This window comes from Montipora capricornis, chromosome 9 (assembly GCF_036669925.1).
Source record: "Montipora capricornis isolate CH-2021 chromosome 9, ASM3666992v2, whole genome shotgun sequence".
NCBI classification, from domain to species: Eukaryota; Metazoa; Cnidaria; class Anthozoa; order Scleractinia; family Acroporidae; genus Montipora; species Montipora capricornis.
Window position 1 is genome coordinate 5,773,867 of NC_090891.1, and position 15,752 is coordinate 5,789,618.

Below are 15,752 nucleotides of genomic sequence, written 5' to 3' on the forward strand. Positions count from 1 at the left end.
CTTTTCAGGTCCTGATATTTCTCTAGTTTTTCAATTTCGTTTCGCTACATCTAACATCTGCCGGTACTGCGATATCAATAATCGAACAATTTTTCCTCCTTTTTCTTGACAAGTACTGTTTCGTTCTAACACGAAATTAATGCATGACGTATTATGAGGCATACGTAACAATGCTTAATGTAATAGATTAATAAGATCGTTGAAGCCGACACTACTAGTCGCAGATTTGAGAGACACCAATGGATTTCGAACACTTTCCGGTAAACAGGATGATTGAATAAACAGTGAAATATTTGGAACCTTGGCGATTGTTGCGACTAGCAGTACATTCGAAATTCATTCGATTTCCTTTTCAGCTGTGGCCTCGTTTAATATCTCAAGTAATTTATTGTGCGCGCTCTTACAGTCTGCTAGCGCAAGCTCAATATCCTTTTCAGTTTTACGCAACGCTATCCCTGCGTTTTCGTCATCCGTTCTCGTTTCAATTACATTTTTAAAATGTTCGACAAGTGCCTCAAAGATTGCTTCCGCAGATTTCTTCTTTATAATGGTCTGTTGAACTATCCTTTTAAACTCTTCTTCTCGAAGTTTCATCATATGCTGGCGGTTCAATTCTTCCTTTCCTTTTGTTCAATCACTTGTTTTTCCTTTTCATACTTTGCGTATACCGCCGATGCTCCATTATATTCTTCTTGTAGTTCATCGATCCATTTTTCATTTGTCGCAATCTCCTCCTCAGATAGGTACATTAAATAAATGTCATGCTTACCTTCCACTGTAGACCAGGCCTCGGTAAGCTCTTTAAACTTTGTTCTCAGGATCTCAGTACCTTTATTTTCAGCTATCGCCTTGAAGAATTCGTTCTTTTTTCTCGTGAATCTTGTGTTCGCGCTTCTGCGTATCTTCAGGGCGTCTTCCGCCATTATACTTGGATTTCGAATGTACTCCTAGTCGCAACAATCGCCAAGGTTCCAAATATTTCACTGTTTATTCAATCATCTTGTTTACCGAGAACTTCAAAATGAAAGAGTGGATTTTCACCCATGATAGAATGGATATACTCAAAACTATACCCAACGACAAATCCTCTAATACGGAAAAAGTGTTGGGAGTTGTTTGGAACCCAGTTCAAGACGAATTTGTATATAAGATGCACCTTCGAACCTCATCCAAAAAAAAACCAAACGATAAGACTCATGATAATGACAGCAACCCAACGAAAAGAATAATTCTATCACAAGTGAATAGCATTTATGATCCTCTTGGTTTAACAGGACCATTTACAGTCAGAGCAAAGATTTTGATGAGGGAACTATGGGGAATCGAAAATAAACTAGGTTGGGATGATGCAATTCCTGAGAGGTACAAACAATACTGGAAACAATTTTGCCAGGATATGCAGGAAATGAACAACATCAAATTCAAGAGATGTGTGAAACCAAAGGATGCAACAAGTGAACAACCGACGTTAATCATCTTCAGTGATGGATCCAGCAACGCCTTTGGTGCCTGTGCACATGTAAGATGGAAACTCAACAATGGACGATATAGCTGCAGACTTATGCTATCAAAAAATCGACTCGCACCGATAAAAAAGATGTCCATTGATAAAATTGAACTGTGTGGAGCTTTGTTAAACTCAAGACTAAAAGCATTTCTACTCACACAATGTAGATACAAGTTTGTAAAGTGCTACCACATCGTGGACTCCCAAATAGTGCATAGCATGATACAGAAAGAATCGTACGGATTTAATACCTTCGCCGCAACCCGCGTAGGAGAGATACAACAGAATACAAACCCCAAAGAATGGTTTTGAATGGAAAGTAAATATAACATAGCAGATTGGTTAACTCGTGGTAAGAAACCTAATGAAATAAACTTGGACAGCGCCTGGCAAAATGGACCCAGCTTCCTTGAGTTGCCCGAATCCGAATGGCCAATACACAAAACACTGACAAAGGAGCAACTTCCTGAATTAATCAAAATAGTATCCAATATAACCAAACCTTTCAGTAAAGATAACAAGGACACATTGGCGTCAAGAATCAACATCGACAGATATTCAGATTTTGGAAAACTAATCAGAGTGACAGCCAGAATTTTGACAATGTACCAAAGAAAACCGAAATCTTCCTTCAAACACGCCGGACAGTCACTAACTCCAAGTGATATAGCAAAGGCAGAAAAATTTTGGATTATGGAAGCGCAAAAAAGCATGTATAAAGACGTTGAATAAGGACGATACAAACGCCTGTGCCCCAGAAAGAATACAGATGGAATATACATGGTTGGAGGACGGGAAGAAAGGTGGATTGAGATGAGTCACAACAAAAACGAAATTATCCTTCTTCCTTATGATCATCGATTTTCACGTCTATATAGTGAACATATCCATAAAAGAAGGCACCTTGGCGTTCTCTCGACAGCCAGTAAAATTCGCACAAGATTCTGGATTGTCAAACTACTGAAGATGGTTAAGTCTATCAGATACAACTGCGTAATATGCAAGAAACTAGACAAAAGACTTAGTGAGCAAATTATGGGAAAATTACCAGTGGACAGATTAAAGCTGTCTCCGGCCTGGACTTGTACTGCTATTGATCTATTTGGACCATTCAAAATTCGAGACGAGGTGAAGAAAAAAACGATTGGGAAAACATATGGAGTGATCTTCAACTGTTTAGGCACCCGCGTAGTACATGTAGATCTAGCCGCAGATTATAGCACTGAGAAATTCCTTATGGTCCTGCGAAGATTTGCATCTATTCGAGGGTATCCTTCGAAACTATATTCCGACAATGGACCTCATCTAGTTGCCGCAAATGAAGAACTAAAAAATGTGGTACAAGGCTGGAATCGAGAGCAACTAACAGAATTTGGCGTGATGGAAGGATTCAAGTGGGATTTTGCCCCAGCTGATGCACCATGGCAAAACGGAGTGTCAGAAGCGTTAGTGAAATCGGTGAAGCGAGCGATAACAGCAGCTATAAGTGATCATGTCATGACATTCTCAGAACTCCAAACCGTTTGCTTCGAGGTAGCAAACCTTGTAAATGAAAGACCTATCGGAAGACACCCTACGTTTCCAGATGATGGCACTTATTTATGTCCCAATGACTTACTACTAGGCAGAGCAACTTCACGAGTGCCAAGCGGGCCTTTCAGAGAGCCTTCCAATCCTCGTCAGCGATTCGAATTTGTCCAGAATGTTGTGAACTACTTCTGGAAGAAATGGACAAGGGACTACTTCACACTAAAAATTAAAGTGTAATGTTGCGAACACAAAAATGTAAAATTACACCTTGTAACTGTGTAAACTATTACACCAAAAAAATTTTCTAAAATTACTCTATATGTAGGGTATTTTTACACCTTGTTACTGTGTAAACTATTACACCAAAATAATCTTCTAAAATTACTCTATATGTAGGGTATTTTTACTCTTTTTAAAGGATAAAAGTTTATGCGTATTATTAAGGATAAAATTACGCAGTTGGAAGTGTACTTTTACACCAATTTTAATAGTAAAAGGCCGATTAATCTAAACCATGTTAGAGTGGTTTTTTAACTCATTCAGTTGTGGGCTTACAAATAGCTATTCATAAATATGATATACTGGGCCGAACAAACTGTCCTCAGGGCTTATTTATTTGTACGTAGTTCTCATTGCAGTCTGGCTCAATTTGTCACACTCTCTAGTTTAAGTATGAATATATCAACGTTTCGAAGACATTCGAAGATGTATCTCTGGTGTCATTCTCTGAGTCGCTTTCTCCCTCTGAACTGGGCGAATGTACGGGATCATCCGAATCATCATGAGAAAGAATTTCGTTCTCTTTCCCTTCGTCCGTTTCCTAAATAAGTTCAGGATTGTTGCGGGGAAAATGAGATTCAAAACTTGAAAAGAGTTTATAAGTCTTGCTGTACCCAGGCCTACCACAAATGACAAGAAAATTTGGGTTGTGCGAATGCCGACTACGAATGTGAGCGAGTACTGGTAGTTTTTTTAAGCTCCTAAAAATCTGGTTCGTAACAAGCATAGGTGTCAGCTGCATGGTAAAATTCAAAAGGTTTGTTTCCGGTTACAAATGTCACTTCGAGCCATGTGGTTGGCTGCGGTATTTACGTCTTTTGACAAAAATTTCCGGTCAAAAAGGCGACATAATTCTCCGCCAATCAAGATGCATTATTGAATAGCGATAAAGAAACTTGATGACCCTCTTTGTATTACTTTTCATTCGGCCAGTCTTCGGAGAAGGATTTTGAATATTTGGAGGTCCTGTTTCTTGCGTTATTTTAAATTCAATGGCTGCTCATGGATGCTCAGATGTTAAACTATGGAGAGTAGTTTAGGCGCCCCGTACAACAAATATGCTGAATCCTTTCGTGGTGAGTAAACTGTGTTCATTATTTCTATTGTTAAGTTTTGAGGGTCATGATGTTCGCATCGTGCTTTGGTGCGTATTGTAGTCGATCCAAGTGTTTTTGGATAGACTACAATTCGCACCAAAGGACGATGTATTTAAATACATAAAAAAGTACAAGCTGTTTTCTGTTACGTTGAAAACGAAAGAATTGTTGCAGTGTTTTGACGTTCCTTAGATTTGAGACACAAATGGAAGGCACTGTTAGCTCGTTACGTCACCCAAATCAAGACCTTAGGTCCCGGCGACCGTCAGTTAGAATACTTCTCCCGGAAAATGATATGCCGGCGCGCAGAATAGGTGAAATCTACCTAACTTCATAAACATAATGTTGTGGTATTTGTTCGTTGGCGAGGCGACCGCAACTTCCCGCCTTAAAATTTAATATAAATGTATGTTTCTTTCATGCATGGAAATTGATGAGGAATTCTTTGCTTGGCCTCTTGGAAAGTTATACGGGTAGTGATTTGAAAGCATAACTTATTCCGTAATTCGTAATGTTGGGCCAAAATTGAAGATTATAAGGAATATTGATTTTCTCGCGCGACAACAGCGCCAGGTAAGTGTAAAGGACTGGTACTACCCATGACTCACCAGAGGCGTGATATTACAAAAATGGCGGCTGCTTTTTACTGAGATTTGTTTAGAGAAAGACATACGTGTCACGAAGTGAAAACATTCGTGTAAGGCTAAATAGAAGAGAACTTCATGAGTAACCCATTGCTGGACCCAGACTGTGAAGAGCTGGCCAACCTATAGCCCAGATAACTTTATCTCTGTTTATTATTCCATTGGTTTAAGGACGGTGCCTACTATTGTTTCTGCGCATCTCCAGAGACTCGGATTTCCTATCGCCGATGCTTACTAATACAGGGATATTTTCCGCGGTTTAAAACTATCCGGAGAAAGTAGATCTTAGTAAGTACTCTTGGTATTCAAAAAGAAAATTGGGGGTAACCATGCATTTTTGAGAGATAATTAAGCTTCAATTTGAGAAAGAACGCCATACATTGCTTTGTATTTTAAAGCTTTTTACAAATATTATTCATGAATTATCTTTGAAAAATGCGTGGTTACCCCCAATTTTCTTTTTGGATTTCAATAACACTTGTTAAGATCTACATTTTCTGCATAATCACACACCGGGGAAAAAATATCGTTAATTAGTAGGCACCGTCCTTAAGTGGTGTACTTTGTCTACTTTTGCAATAATATTATTGTTTCATTCTTAGTTCGTTTGTTCCGGTTCGGTTTCGTTTTCCAATCGGTTTTTTCCCAGTCGGTCACCACACAGGCTAAATATAAAGTGTTGTTCAGTGGAATTGGACTGATTTTATTCAAATTGGCTCTTTGATTCAGGAAAGCAATGAATTTGAGAATAAAGAAATTAATAGAGCTGTGCAAGGTTAGATTACAATTCAGCACAAATATCCCTTGAAGATTTTAGTGTAAGGTCTCCATTTGTTCTTACTGATGAAGATACACCTATTTATTCCTCAGCAACATAGTGCGGCCAGCCAGTCAACTACAGACAACCACTAGCAACACTTCAGTCTGAAGCGAAAGACAGTTGACAGGTAAGAACTGTTCACTCCACGTTGTATTCCTGTCCTTATTAGGCTAGTAATGCTATGGCAACAGTTTTTCCTTTGTTTGAATTGTTTAAGTGGAGTTTACCCTTTTTTTTCTATAAGTTTAAGTCAAATCTGAACTTCCTACAGTTGTATGTCATTAATTCAATGAAGATGGTCAGGATTTGGGTTATTTTAGGGTTAATGATGAAATGGAAGTAGTAGAATACAGTGGAGAACAAGAAAGAATTATGGAAAGCTATAACTTCAAGTTTTTTTTTTTTTTTGTGGTCTGTTTTTGTCATTATGTGGTAAGATTTGTTATTCTGTGACGAGGTTTGATGGTTACGTGTTGTGTTCCCTCGTGGTGATAAAGTTTGATCGTTATGTATTTGTTTCTATCATGTGTTGAGGTCTTCTTTTGACCTACTCTATTTACATTTCGAGTGGTGTACTTCTTTTATGACATTGAAAGTAAAGTAGATCTCACCATGCAGTTCATTTAGTTGTTATATTGTACAATGTAGCATAATTTCCATCTGAACTGGCGGGTGGCATACCTCATACAGTTCGATGTAACTTCAATAGTAGATCCAACCATTCAGTTAATTTAGTTGTTATAGTGTACTATGTAGTATAATTTCCATCTGAACTGGCGGTTGGCGCACCTCATACAGTTTGATGTAACTTGTAAAGTAGATCTAACCATGCAGTTAATTTAGTTGTTATAGTGTACTATGTAGTATAATTTCCATCTGAACTGGCGGGTGGCGCACCTCATACAGTTTGATGTAACTTGTAAAGTAGATCTAACCATGCAGTTAATTTAGTTGTTATAGTGTACTATGTAGTATAATTTCCATCTGCATGAACTGTCGGGTGGCGCACTTCATGCAGTTCGATGTAACTTGCACCTTTTATAATGTTTACAACATCTGTTCTTTTCCACTTCATTTTATATATGCAGGTTGTGCCTACTGAACAAGAGCTACCTGGGTTGAAGCAAGATTCTCCTCCATTTATCCTCATTGCGGGCGAACTCCATTGTTTTAAGAGTTAAACTACACTTTAGATAGCCGGGGTGGCAACAATTTTACATCATTTTTAAGTGTAGTCTTACACTTTAATTTTTAGTGTGTTGTATTATTAAAACTCGCATTCTTGATATCATTTGGCCTTGTTTATTGATAATAATGATAATAACATGACTTTTTTCGGGAATATTGTTTATTTGCGCCCTTGTAATGTCATTTGCGCGCGAGGGCCGCAAATGACACAACGCGGGCGCAAATAAACAATATTCCCCAAAAGGTTCATGTTATTCCCTTATTAAAGAACTCCTATACACTGTAGGTTGTTAGTTATCTAGAGTTGTGCGTTTTTTTTTTCTTAAGTTAGCAAGTGTAATTACGATTGAGTTTATATTACCCATTGTTACGTATAATTTTATTGATAAATAGATGTTAAATAAACATAATTACACTTCATATTGGGATTGAATTATACTTTTTTATCGTGTAATTTCAAGTTTTTTAGATGGGGTAGATCACTACACCGTCATACGGGGTAATTTTACCCTTCCTTTCTGATATTATTACCCTTGCTACATGTGTAATTTTACTAGTGCAAAGTTGTACAACACATTTTACACTACTTTGCGTTTAAATATACCATTCTTTTGAGAGTTAAACTACACCTTAGAAGTTGGTGTAATAATACACACAAAAAAACGGCTTGCCGGGCTGGCAACAATGGTACACCATTTTAGAGTGTAATTTTACCCTTCCTTTCTGATATTATTACCCTTGCTACATGTGTAATTTTACAAGTGCAAAGTTGTATTACACATTTTACACTACTTTGCGTATAAATTTACCCTCCTTTTGAGAGTTAAACTACACTTTAGAAGTTGGTGTAATATTACACACACAATTACGTCTTGCGGGGCTGGCAACAATTTTACACCATTTTTAAGTGTAGTCTTACACTTTAATTTTTAGTGTGTTTCCAAGCTTACTAATTCAGCCAAAGTGGCACACGGCTCAACGCAATCTTAGGGAAGGTGACGTAGGGCTCATCCAAGATACTAACCAAATCAGAGGACAATGGAAACTTGGTGTCGTCCTCAAGAAATTTCCTGGGGAAGACGGAAGAGTAAGGAGAGTACAAGTACAGTACAAAAATCCCAAACCGGGGGAAGCTGTCAGCGAATATCACGGAAGAGGCTTTGTTACCGTCGAGCAAGCAGTGAATAAATTGGTTGTTCTTATACCAAAGGAGGAAGCAGAAGATAAAAACAAAACCTGATTGTTTCCTTTCAGTATCTTTGGACCTTTGACTCTAGTTATAACTTTTTCATGCCCGGGGGAGTGTTTCGTTCTAACACGAAATTAATGCATGACGTATGATGAGGCATACGTAACAATGCTTTATGTAATAGATTAATAAGATCGTTGAAGCCAACACTACTAGTCGCAGATTTGAGAGACACCAATGGATTTCGAATACTTTCCGGTAAACAAGATGATTGAATAAACAGTGAAATATTTGGAACCTTGGCGATTGTTGCGACTAGCAGTACAAGTACAAGGTCAGGTCTTCTTGCTTCAATAATGTTGTCACTCCTATCAAGATGGAACTTTTCTCATAGCTTCCAGTGGACAATGCTTCTGTATTGACCTTCAAATCTCCTTGACCTTATAACCATCGAAATCCCCAGGATTTCTCCTTGTAAACAGTTTCAGGCATTTCTCTAAAAAATTGACCATGCATTTTCTTTTCATGCCACTTTCTTTCTTTTCTTTTCTAGCGCTCTTGAAGGCCCTTTGTTCAACAGCATTTTCTGTTTCCAGTGTTCCAGGCATCATCACACCTTCCATCAGGTTTCCCATGGAACATTTTATGTACCAGCTTAGATTATTCACCTCTCCTTTCACGTATTCCTCTGCACTAATAAGAGCTATCTCTCCTTCTTTTCGTAAAACGTAGTCTGTCTACATCGCTTTTTATATAAAGCGCTGCATACATGGTTCATTATTTTCCAGGTTTTCTGGCCTAGGGCCTTCAGTTCAGGTTCACGCCCCTCTATACATGCTCCATACCTCAAGATTGCAACAACCCTGGGCCCGGTTGTTCGAAAGCCGATTAACTTAATCCAGGATTTTCGTAAACTTTCGTTTCATTTTTTTCAACTTTTTGGTGAAAGCTTCTTTTGCTTATTTATGTTTTTCAAGATTGACTTCTTCTTATGTAAAGTTTTTCCGAATATCAGCATTGAACAGCATTTGGGAGTAGAGAAATAAACTCATTGGTTAATTTTTAATCTGGGATTAGCGTTAATCGGCTTTTGAACAACCGGGCCCAGGTGTTTATTGCAGTGGTCTTGTTTCGACCATTCAATTAAGATTTAAGAATCAAGCGAAGTCTTCTCTTATATTCACTGGTTAGTTTCTCTTTCATTTCATCATCCCTGATTTTGTCATGTATAACCATCTTCTTCTACCTCATTCAATACTTCCCGGTCAGGCAGTTCAATTCCTTTGCACCTTATTACCTTTCTTATTCAAAAATATTATCAACAAAAATGTTTTAAAAATTGTTTAAAATCATTTCTTATTTACTTATTAATATTATTATTATTATTATTATTATTATTGTTTTTAAAGTAAATGAACAATTAAGTTGAACTGTTTTTATAACTGGAACAGAATTTTTTTTGTTTTTAATAATTTCTGTATTAATTGACTGATTTTCAATACGTTTTAGATTATTATTTATTTAATTTTAATTTTTTTTTATTCAGGAATTATACTCACGAGGGAGCCAGTGAGGTCTTTTAGCCCAAATTACCATATTATGCCAAAGTGGACACATGTCACATGAATTATAGTGGCAGGCATTAACAAACAGAATTAACACAAAGTCAAAAGATTATGCCATTTTTTACCACAGCCTCATTCACAATTCTATTGGTTGGGCATGGTCAAGAACTGGTGTCTTACACCTATAAAATCATGAGACTTCCTTAATAAAATTACACCTTGCATAAGACTATTTTAAGGGTCTGTTCCGCAAAGTCAACCAAGGCGCCAGTCCAGTAGTTGAGATCCGAGGATGTGATCTATTTGTTCTTAGACTAGGCAATTCCTGTAGACATTAGGTGTTGTGGACTCACGCAACCAATTAAGGTAAAGGACATATCAGAATAGTCAGAAGGATTTAAATTTTTCTAGTCCTCGGTCTGGCAGGGAAGGTTTGCCAACACCTTTTGTCTTTGACCTCTTCTAGGGTGCTCTGGCTATATATTACTCGACAAGTTTGACAGAGCAGATTCTTACAACGTCACACCCAGTACTCCAAGTTATGATGACACTCTTGCAAATGGATGGTACAAATTTGGTGGGTTTGCTGGAAATCAAATTTCCCAGGTATGCAGACCTGCAAGTTATTGCAACACTCTCTCACCAGGATGGCTTAATGGATCGCATCCTTTAGTAGCTGATGGTCCTGTTCAACGCAAAGTGTGTTTTTCTGATGGCAAGGACTGCTGCGGATTCGATGTTAATATAACTGTTCTTAACTGCAATGGGTTCTACGTTTACTATCTGACAACGACAAGTAAGAACTATCGTTTCTGTGGCAACGGATTATCGAGCACAAAAGGTGTGTGAACGTTTATTTTAATTTTCCTTTTTTTTACAAAATATTCATCGGTAAACATGAAATGTCTTAAAAGCTGTAAACAGCTCATGGCAATTATAATTGCTCACTTCTTTTTCTAACAAGTGCAGACGCAGCAGTTATGTCATTCTGCAAAAAAAAAAAAGAAAGAGATCGATGCATTCTCCAAAGTTTACTGGGCGCCGGTTATCACCACGCACTGGTGCTCAATTAGTTGTGCATCGGGCAGTCATGCCGGAGGTCGCGGGTTCGAAGCGCTGCCGGGTCAACACTCGGGGTCTTAAAATAACTGAGGAGAAAGTGCTGCCTTTTTAATTTCATCTGCAATGGTTAGACTTTCAACTCTTCTCGGATAAGGACTATAATCCGTAGGCCCCTTCTCACAAATGTCGTCTATCTTCAAATGTTCCGTGTGAGACGTTAAAAGAACCCACACAATATTCGAGAAGAGAAGGGGATGAAGTTCTCGACTTTGTGGCTGTCCTTTTCTCTCCTGCAGAAGTGGCCGGCGCGGCGGTGATGTCTCTAAAAAGGCTTGTGGTGTAGGAGGTCACCAAAGCAGAAACAGCCATAAGGCAAAAAAAGACTTTGCCGAGTGCTGGAATTACATGTAGATGTAGATCACAGCAATGGAAACATACGAGGTTTCAGCAGCGATGATAGCAATTGTCTCTTCTAGACACCTGAAAAATTCAGGGAGTTGCAACAGGATTCGAACCCATGACCGCTGCAAAGCCGGTGGAAGGCTACACAAACCAAGCTATGAAGCCAGAACGGGAGAATATCAATTTAATTAATTTATTGGGCTTATATGTTTCCGTGAAAGGACTCGATAAAAGTCAATGTATATATAGTTGAAATGTGGGTTACAGATGAACAGGGAAGAAGTGATCCTTCTTTAAGCAATTGTCTCATATATACACCTAAAAATCCAGGCCCCAGTTGTTCGAAGGGTGGATATCGGTATCCGCCGGATAAATCACTATCCAGAGGATAACCCAATTGGTTTTGCTGGTGTTTATCCACTGGATAGTGATTTATCTGGTGGATAGCGTTGCCCACCTTTTGAACAACTGGGGTCAGGTGCCTTCTTTTTCTCCCTTCTCTCTGTAAATATACCTTTCACATCAGTTTTAGGAGAAAATATCTGCGAATGTCGTCGTTCAAGGTGATTCCTCAGAAAAAAATGTTGTCGAACGTTTTTCTTAAAACTTTCCCTGAATGTTCCCCATTGCAATTTTTGCAATTGCGTAGAGAAGCCTGAAAAATTCAGGACTTCAACAGGATTTGAACCCGTGACCTCGCGTTACCGGTGCGACGCTCTGACCAACTGAGCTATGAAGCCAATGACGTTGGAAACTGGTCATTTGTGGGTTCTAATGTCCCTGTTGAAGTCCTGAATTTTTCAGGCTTTTCTACGCAATTGCAAGAATTGCGTTCACAACTGCGAAGATCATAGCTTCACTTGATTTCATATCCGCAGTTCATATGTATGATGCAATTCACATATCATTTCATCGTTGATTCATTCCTCACGGGAACATTAGAACCCACAAATAACCAGCTCCGAACGTCAGTGGCTTCATAGCTCAGTTGGTCAGAGCGTCGCACCGGTAACGCGAGGTCACGTGTTCAAATCCTGTTGTAGTCCTGAATTTTTCAGGCTTCTCAACGCAATTGCAAAAATTGCGTTCACAACTGCGAAGATCATAGCTTCACTTGAATTCATATCCGCAGTTCACATAGATGATGCAAATCATATATCATTTCATCGTTTACAAACTGGTATGTAATGAAACAAATAGTCCAGCTGCAGGTTGTGATTCAATTTCCTTTTAACTTTTTATCTAAATTTATCAGGAATAATGCTCAGTTTTTCTGTCATGCAATCGTCTTTTAGTTTTTCCGATATAAAAATCATTGCAGTCTCAACAGGCAGCTCTACATAAAACCTTAGCCATTTGGCCACGACCCTAAGTCTATCGTTGTAAGGAAAGAAAGATTTAATGCGACAAGTGCTTTGATAAATTATTCTTAGGAAAAATTAATAGTCTGAGTAAATTACTCTACTCTAATTACTCAAAAAAAAAATTTCTGTTTGTCACCGGTTTTTGTGTATTATTCCTGATAAAACTGAGAGTATTTACGACATTTTTTACCTGATTGTTTTATATTGGATATCCAAACAATTTGTCCCCGATTTTGAAAAAAATTGGTAGGCCTAAATTCCTGAAACAATCACAGTGCTAGTTTCAATAATTACTGTGCAACTCAAACATATGTTAACTGGATCAGTGCAATTATCACATAACTAGATCGACAGAAGTAATGAACAATAAATAATGAACAATAAACAAGAATTCCAGCAGGAGATTTATAAGTCTTCGTTGAGCGATTCACATCCACTACTTACATACAGTATATTTGTCAAGGAGTCTCGGGAGAGCAATTAAATCAAAATTTGATATTTTTCTGCGCCAACATCATGTTGCTGTTCAGTTGGGTTTCAGGCACGAAATTCCATACTTTCGTATGTCATCCATCTGATCTTCCACGATTGGGACTCACGATAAGAAGGACTGATTTACAATTAACATCGGACTCGGATCGAAGAAAATCGCAAACATATTAAAGGAACAACCATGTAGCAAATAGACTTGACAAATCCTGTTGGAGGTTTAACAAAACCATCATTACCGGTAACGACTGCATGAATAGCTTGCAGTTGTTCCGCCTTAGGCACAAAGGTAAAGTGGCATTTCTTAAACGTGAGATGAATTGCCTCCAGAAACTTGGCGTTATAATTTCCTTTCACATTATCCAGTGTAAAAGCACTCGGAATACGCTATGCCCAAATAAGGAATGTTTTTCCAAATATGGTTTTTTCCCTCAGTTTTGGGGAAAAAATGGCGTTATTCCGAGCATGCACCTGCAAGTAATTCAGGACTCTCTCTTTCCCGCCCGGGTTCCAGGGCCATTTTCAGGGCGGGGTAAGAGGGAGTCCCGGAACAGGACTATTACACCCAGGGTAAGGGGCTTTGTGTACATTTTTAGCTCTAATTTTTTTCCTTTTGAATTTTGTTTAAATTTTTTTTTAAATTTAAAGTGGATAATTTCTACATCAAAATGATGAAATAAAAAATATAGGTCACCGTGCTCGTTTAAGAGTTAATAACATAGAGGGCAAAATTACTGAATACTGATTGGTCAATGAAGAGGGCATTTTTTCTTAATTTTGCTTGAGAAGAGGGCAAAATTACTCGTTCACGATTGGTCGAGCGCCAAAAATTCTCGCTCCTGATTGGCTGAACGTACCTCTTCCACATTCAGTTGGTTTCTTCTGTTTGAGCAAAACAACTTCGAGTTTATCTTTTAATTCGCGCTGCATTCGTCAAAAAGGCATAAAGATTAAGAACTAGCTTTAAAAGATGATCTGGAATTTGAATTTTCGAGTGAAAAGAAGAAGGGCAAAAGATTTTTTCATGAAAAGCTTAAAACTTGGATCGACTTACGTGGCGCCCGGCGTAGCGGGATTGTGTGGTTGAAAAACAAAATGATTCCTTTCGTCAAGGGCTTTCAGTTTACCACGACATCTTGCAGCTCAACAAAAAAGGTCACAGAACAATTTGCCATTGACGGGAGGAGCAAGTAGCTCAAATTTGGTGGATTTCTTTGGACAAACTGTTTGCTATGTTTACGGATGCGTATTTGCAAGTGGTAAAAACTTCTACAGCGCAGGTGAATAAAATAAATTGAAGCTTAACATTTGGTTTAATCGTTGTTACTGTTGTTCAGGAATGAAACTCGTATTTTCCTCTCGAGTGGACGTAATCATCTATACTCGTTTTGGACGCAAAGAACAAGTTGACTTGCTTGTCTGATGCGCGACTAGGGCAATTTCAGCAACTTCTGAAAACACGCGTGATATTAATCCTTAATTTTACTCGGCCCCATGCGATTACCTATACAAAAGACCGTCGTACATGACTATCTCGATTCTCGTAGATCTAAACAACAAAATTCGCCATGTTCTCGGAATGGGCGTGCTTATTCGCAAAGAGATCAATTATGGGTCATTCACAACTTCTCTCACGTTTTTTGATAACTGTTTCATCGTATATGATCGACTTTCGCCATATTTACAATGTTGCAAATTTGACCAATGTATAAATATTGACACACCATACGCGCAGTACAGGATTCGCAGTGCAATATTGAGGAATCAACCAGTTTCAACGCTTCCAAGTCACGCTCTTATTAGAAGGATCGGCACCACAACGTTGTATCATTTATTGGCAATATTGTGGTACTAAACGAAACATGAACTATTGCTGAACAAGATACAGTCATTATTGAGACGTAACATGTCACCGTGGCAACGGGCAAGCCCTGTAAAAACACCCTTTATTTTATCTTTAGTTGCTTATATCTCAAAAACGAACTGGGTGACCCCCCTTTTTTATTTGTGAAAAGTAATCAGAAGGGCATGATAAAACTTTCTGCTAAGTTTTAAAAAGCTCTGTCAAGTAGGTTCAGAGCCACCTTAATTTTGTGATTTTTTCTGAATCCTCCGGACAGAATGTTTTTAAACTTTGACGAAAGTTTCATGGTGGCCTTCTAATCACTTTTCAGCAATAAAAAAAGAGTGTCACCTAGTTCGTTTAGAAATATGAGCAACTAAATCCAAAATATACGGTGTTTTTGCTGGGCTTTCCCGTTGAAAAGGTAACTAATTACATCACAATAATGATCACATCTTTTTTGGAAATAATCGGTGTTTTATATGATACCATAACATTTGCTGTTACGTGATACAGTGTTGTAGCGTTATTCAATCTAAACTTTTTGAAACCCTTTCGAGCCTCCTTAAGTTATGTTGGAGGCGAAGTCACTGGGAATCAACCGTAGTTATGTGGGTTCCAAATGTTTTGTTTTGCCACGTCCTCTACGTATAACATTAAAACTCTTTGGGTAATTTATTTTCTCCTCGGGATTTCCAGGGTGTTCGGCTGAGACATCAGAAGGGGTGTCTTGGCTATTTACCCCAAAGGGATTAACGGACTTTCAATTGTGC

The 15,752-nt window shown here is 38.2% G+C and overlaps 2 protein-coding genes across 2 annotated transcripts; both read left to right on the plus strand.

The window, feature by feature from the left end:
* Nucleotides 1-1,051: 1,051 nt before the first annotated feature.
* LOC138017190 (uncharacterized) lies at nucleotides 1,052-1,819 on the plus strand. The gene has a single exon (XM_068864361.1). It carries the CDS (start codon nucleotides 1,052-1,054, stop codon nucleotides 1,817-1,819), a length of 768 nt encoding a protein of 255 aa, XP_068720462.1.
* A 468-nt stretch (nucleotides 1,820-2,287) lies between these two features.
* Nucleotides 2,288-3,274, plus strand: LOC138017191 (uncharacterized). Its single transcript, XM_068864362.1, has one exon. It carries the CDS (start codon nucleotides 2,288-2,290, stop codon nucleotides 3,272-3,274), a length of 987 nt encoding a protein of 328 aa, XP_068720463.1.
* The last annotated feature ends 12,478 nt before the right edge of the window (nucleotides 3,275-15,752 follow it).

Coding starts and splice junctions, on each gene's coding strand:
- LOC138017191 (XM_068864362.1), top strand. CDS start 2,288: ATGGTTGGAGGACGGGAAGAAAGGTGGATTGAGATGAGTCACAACAAA.
- LOC138017190 (XM_068864361.1), top strand. CDS start 1,052: ATGGATATACTCAAAACTATACCCAACGACAAATCCTCTAATACGGAA.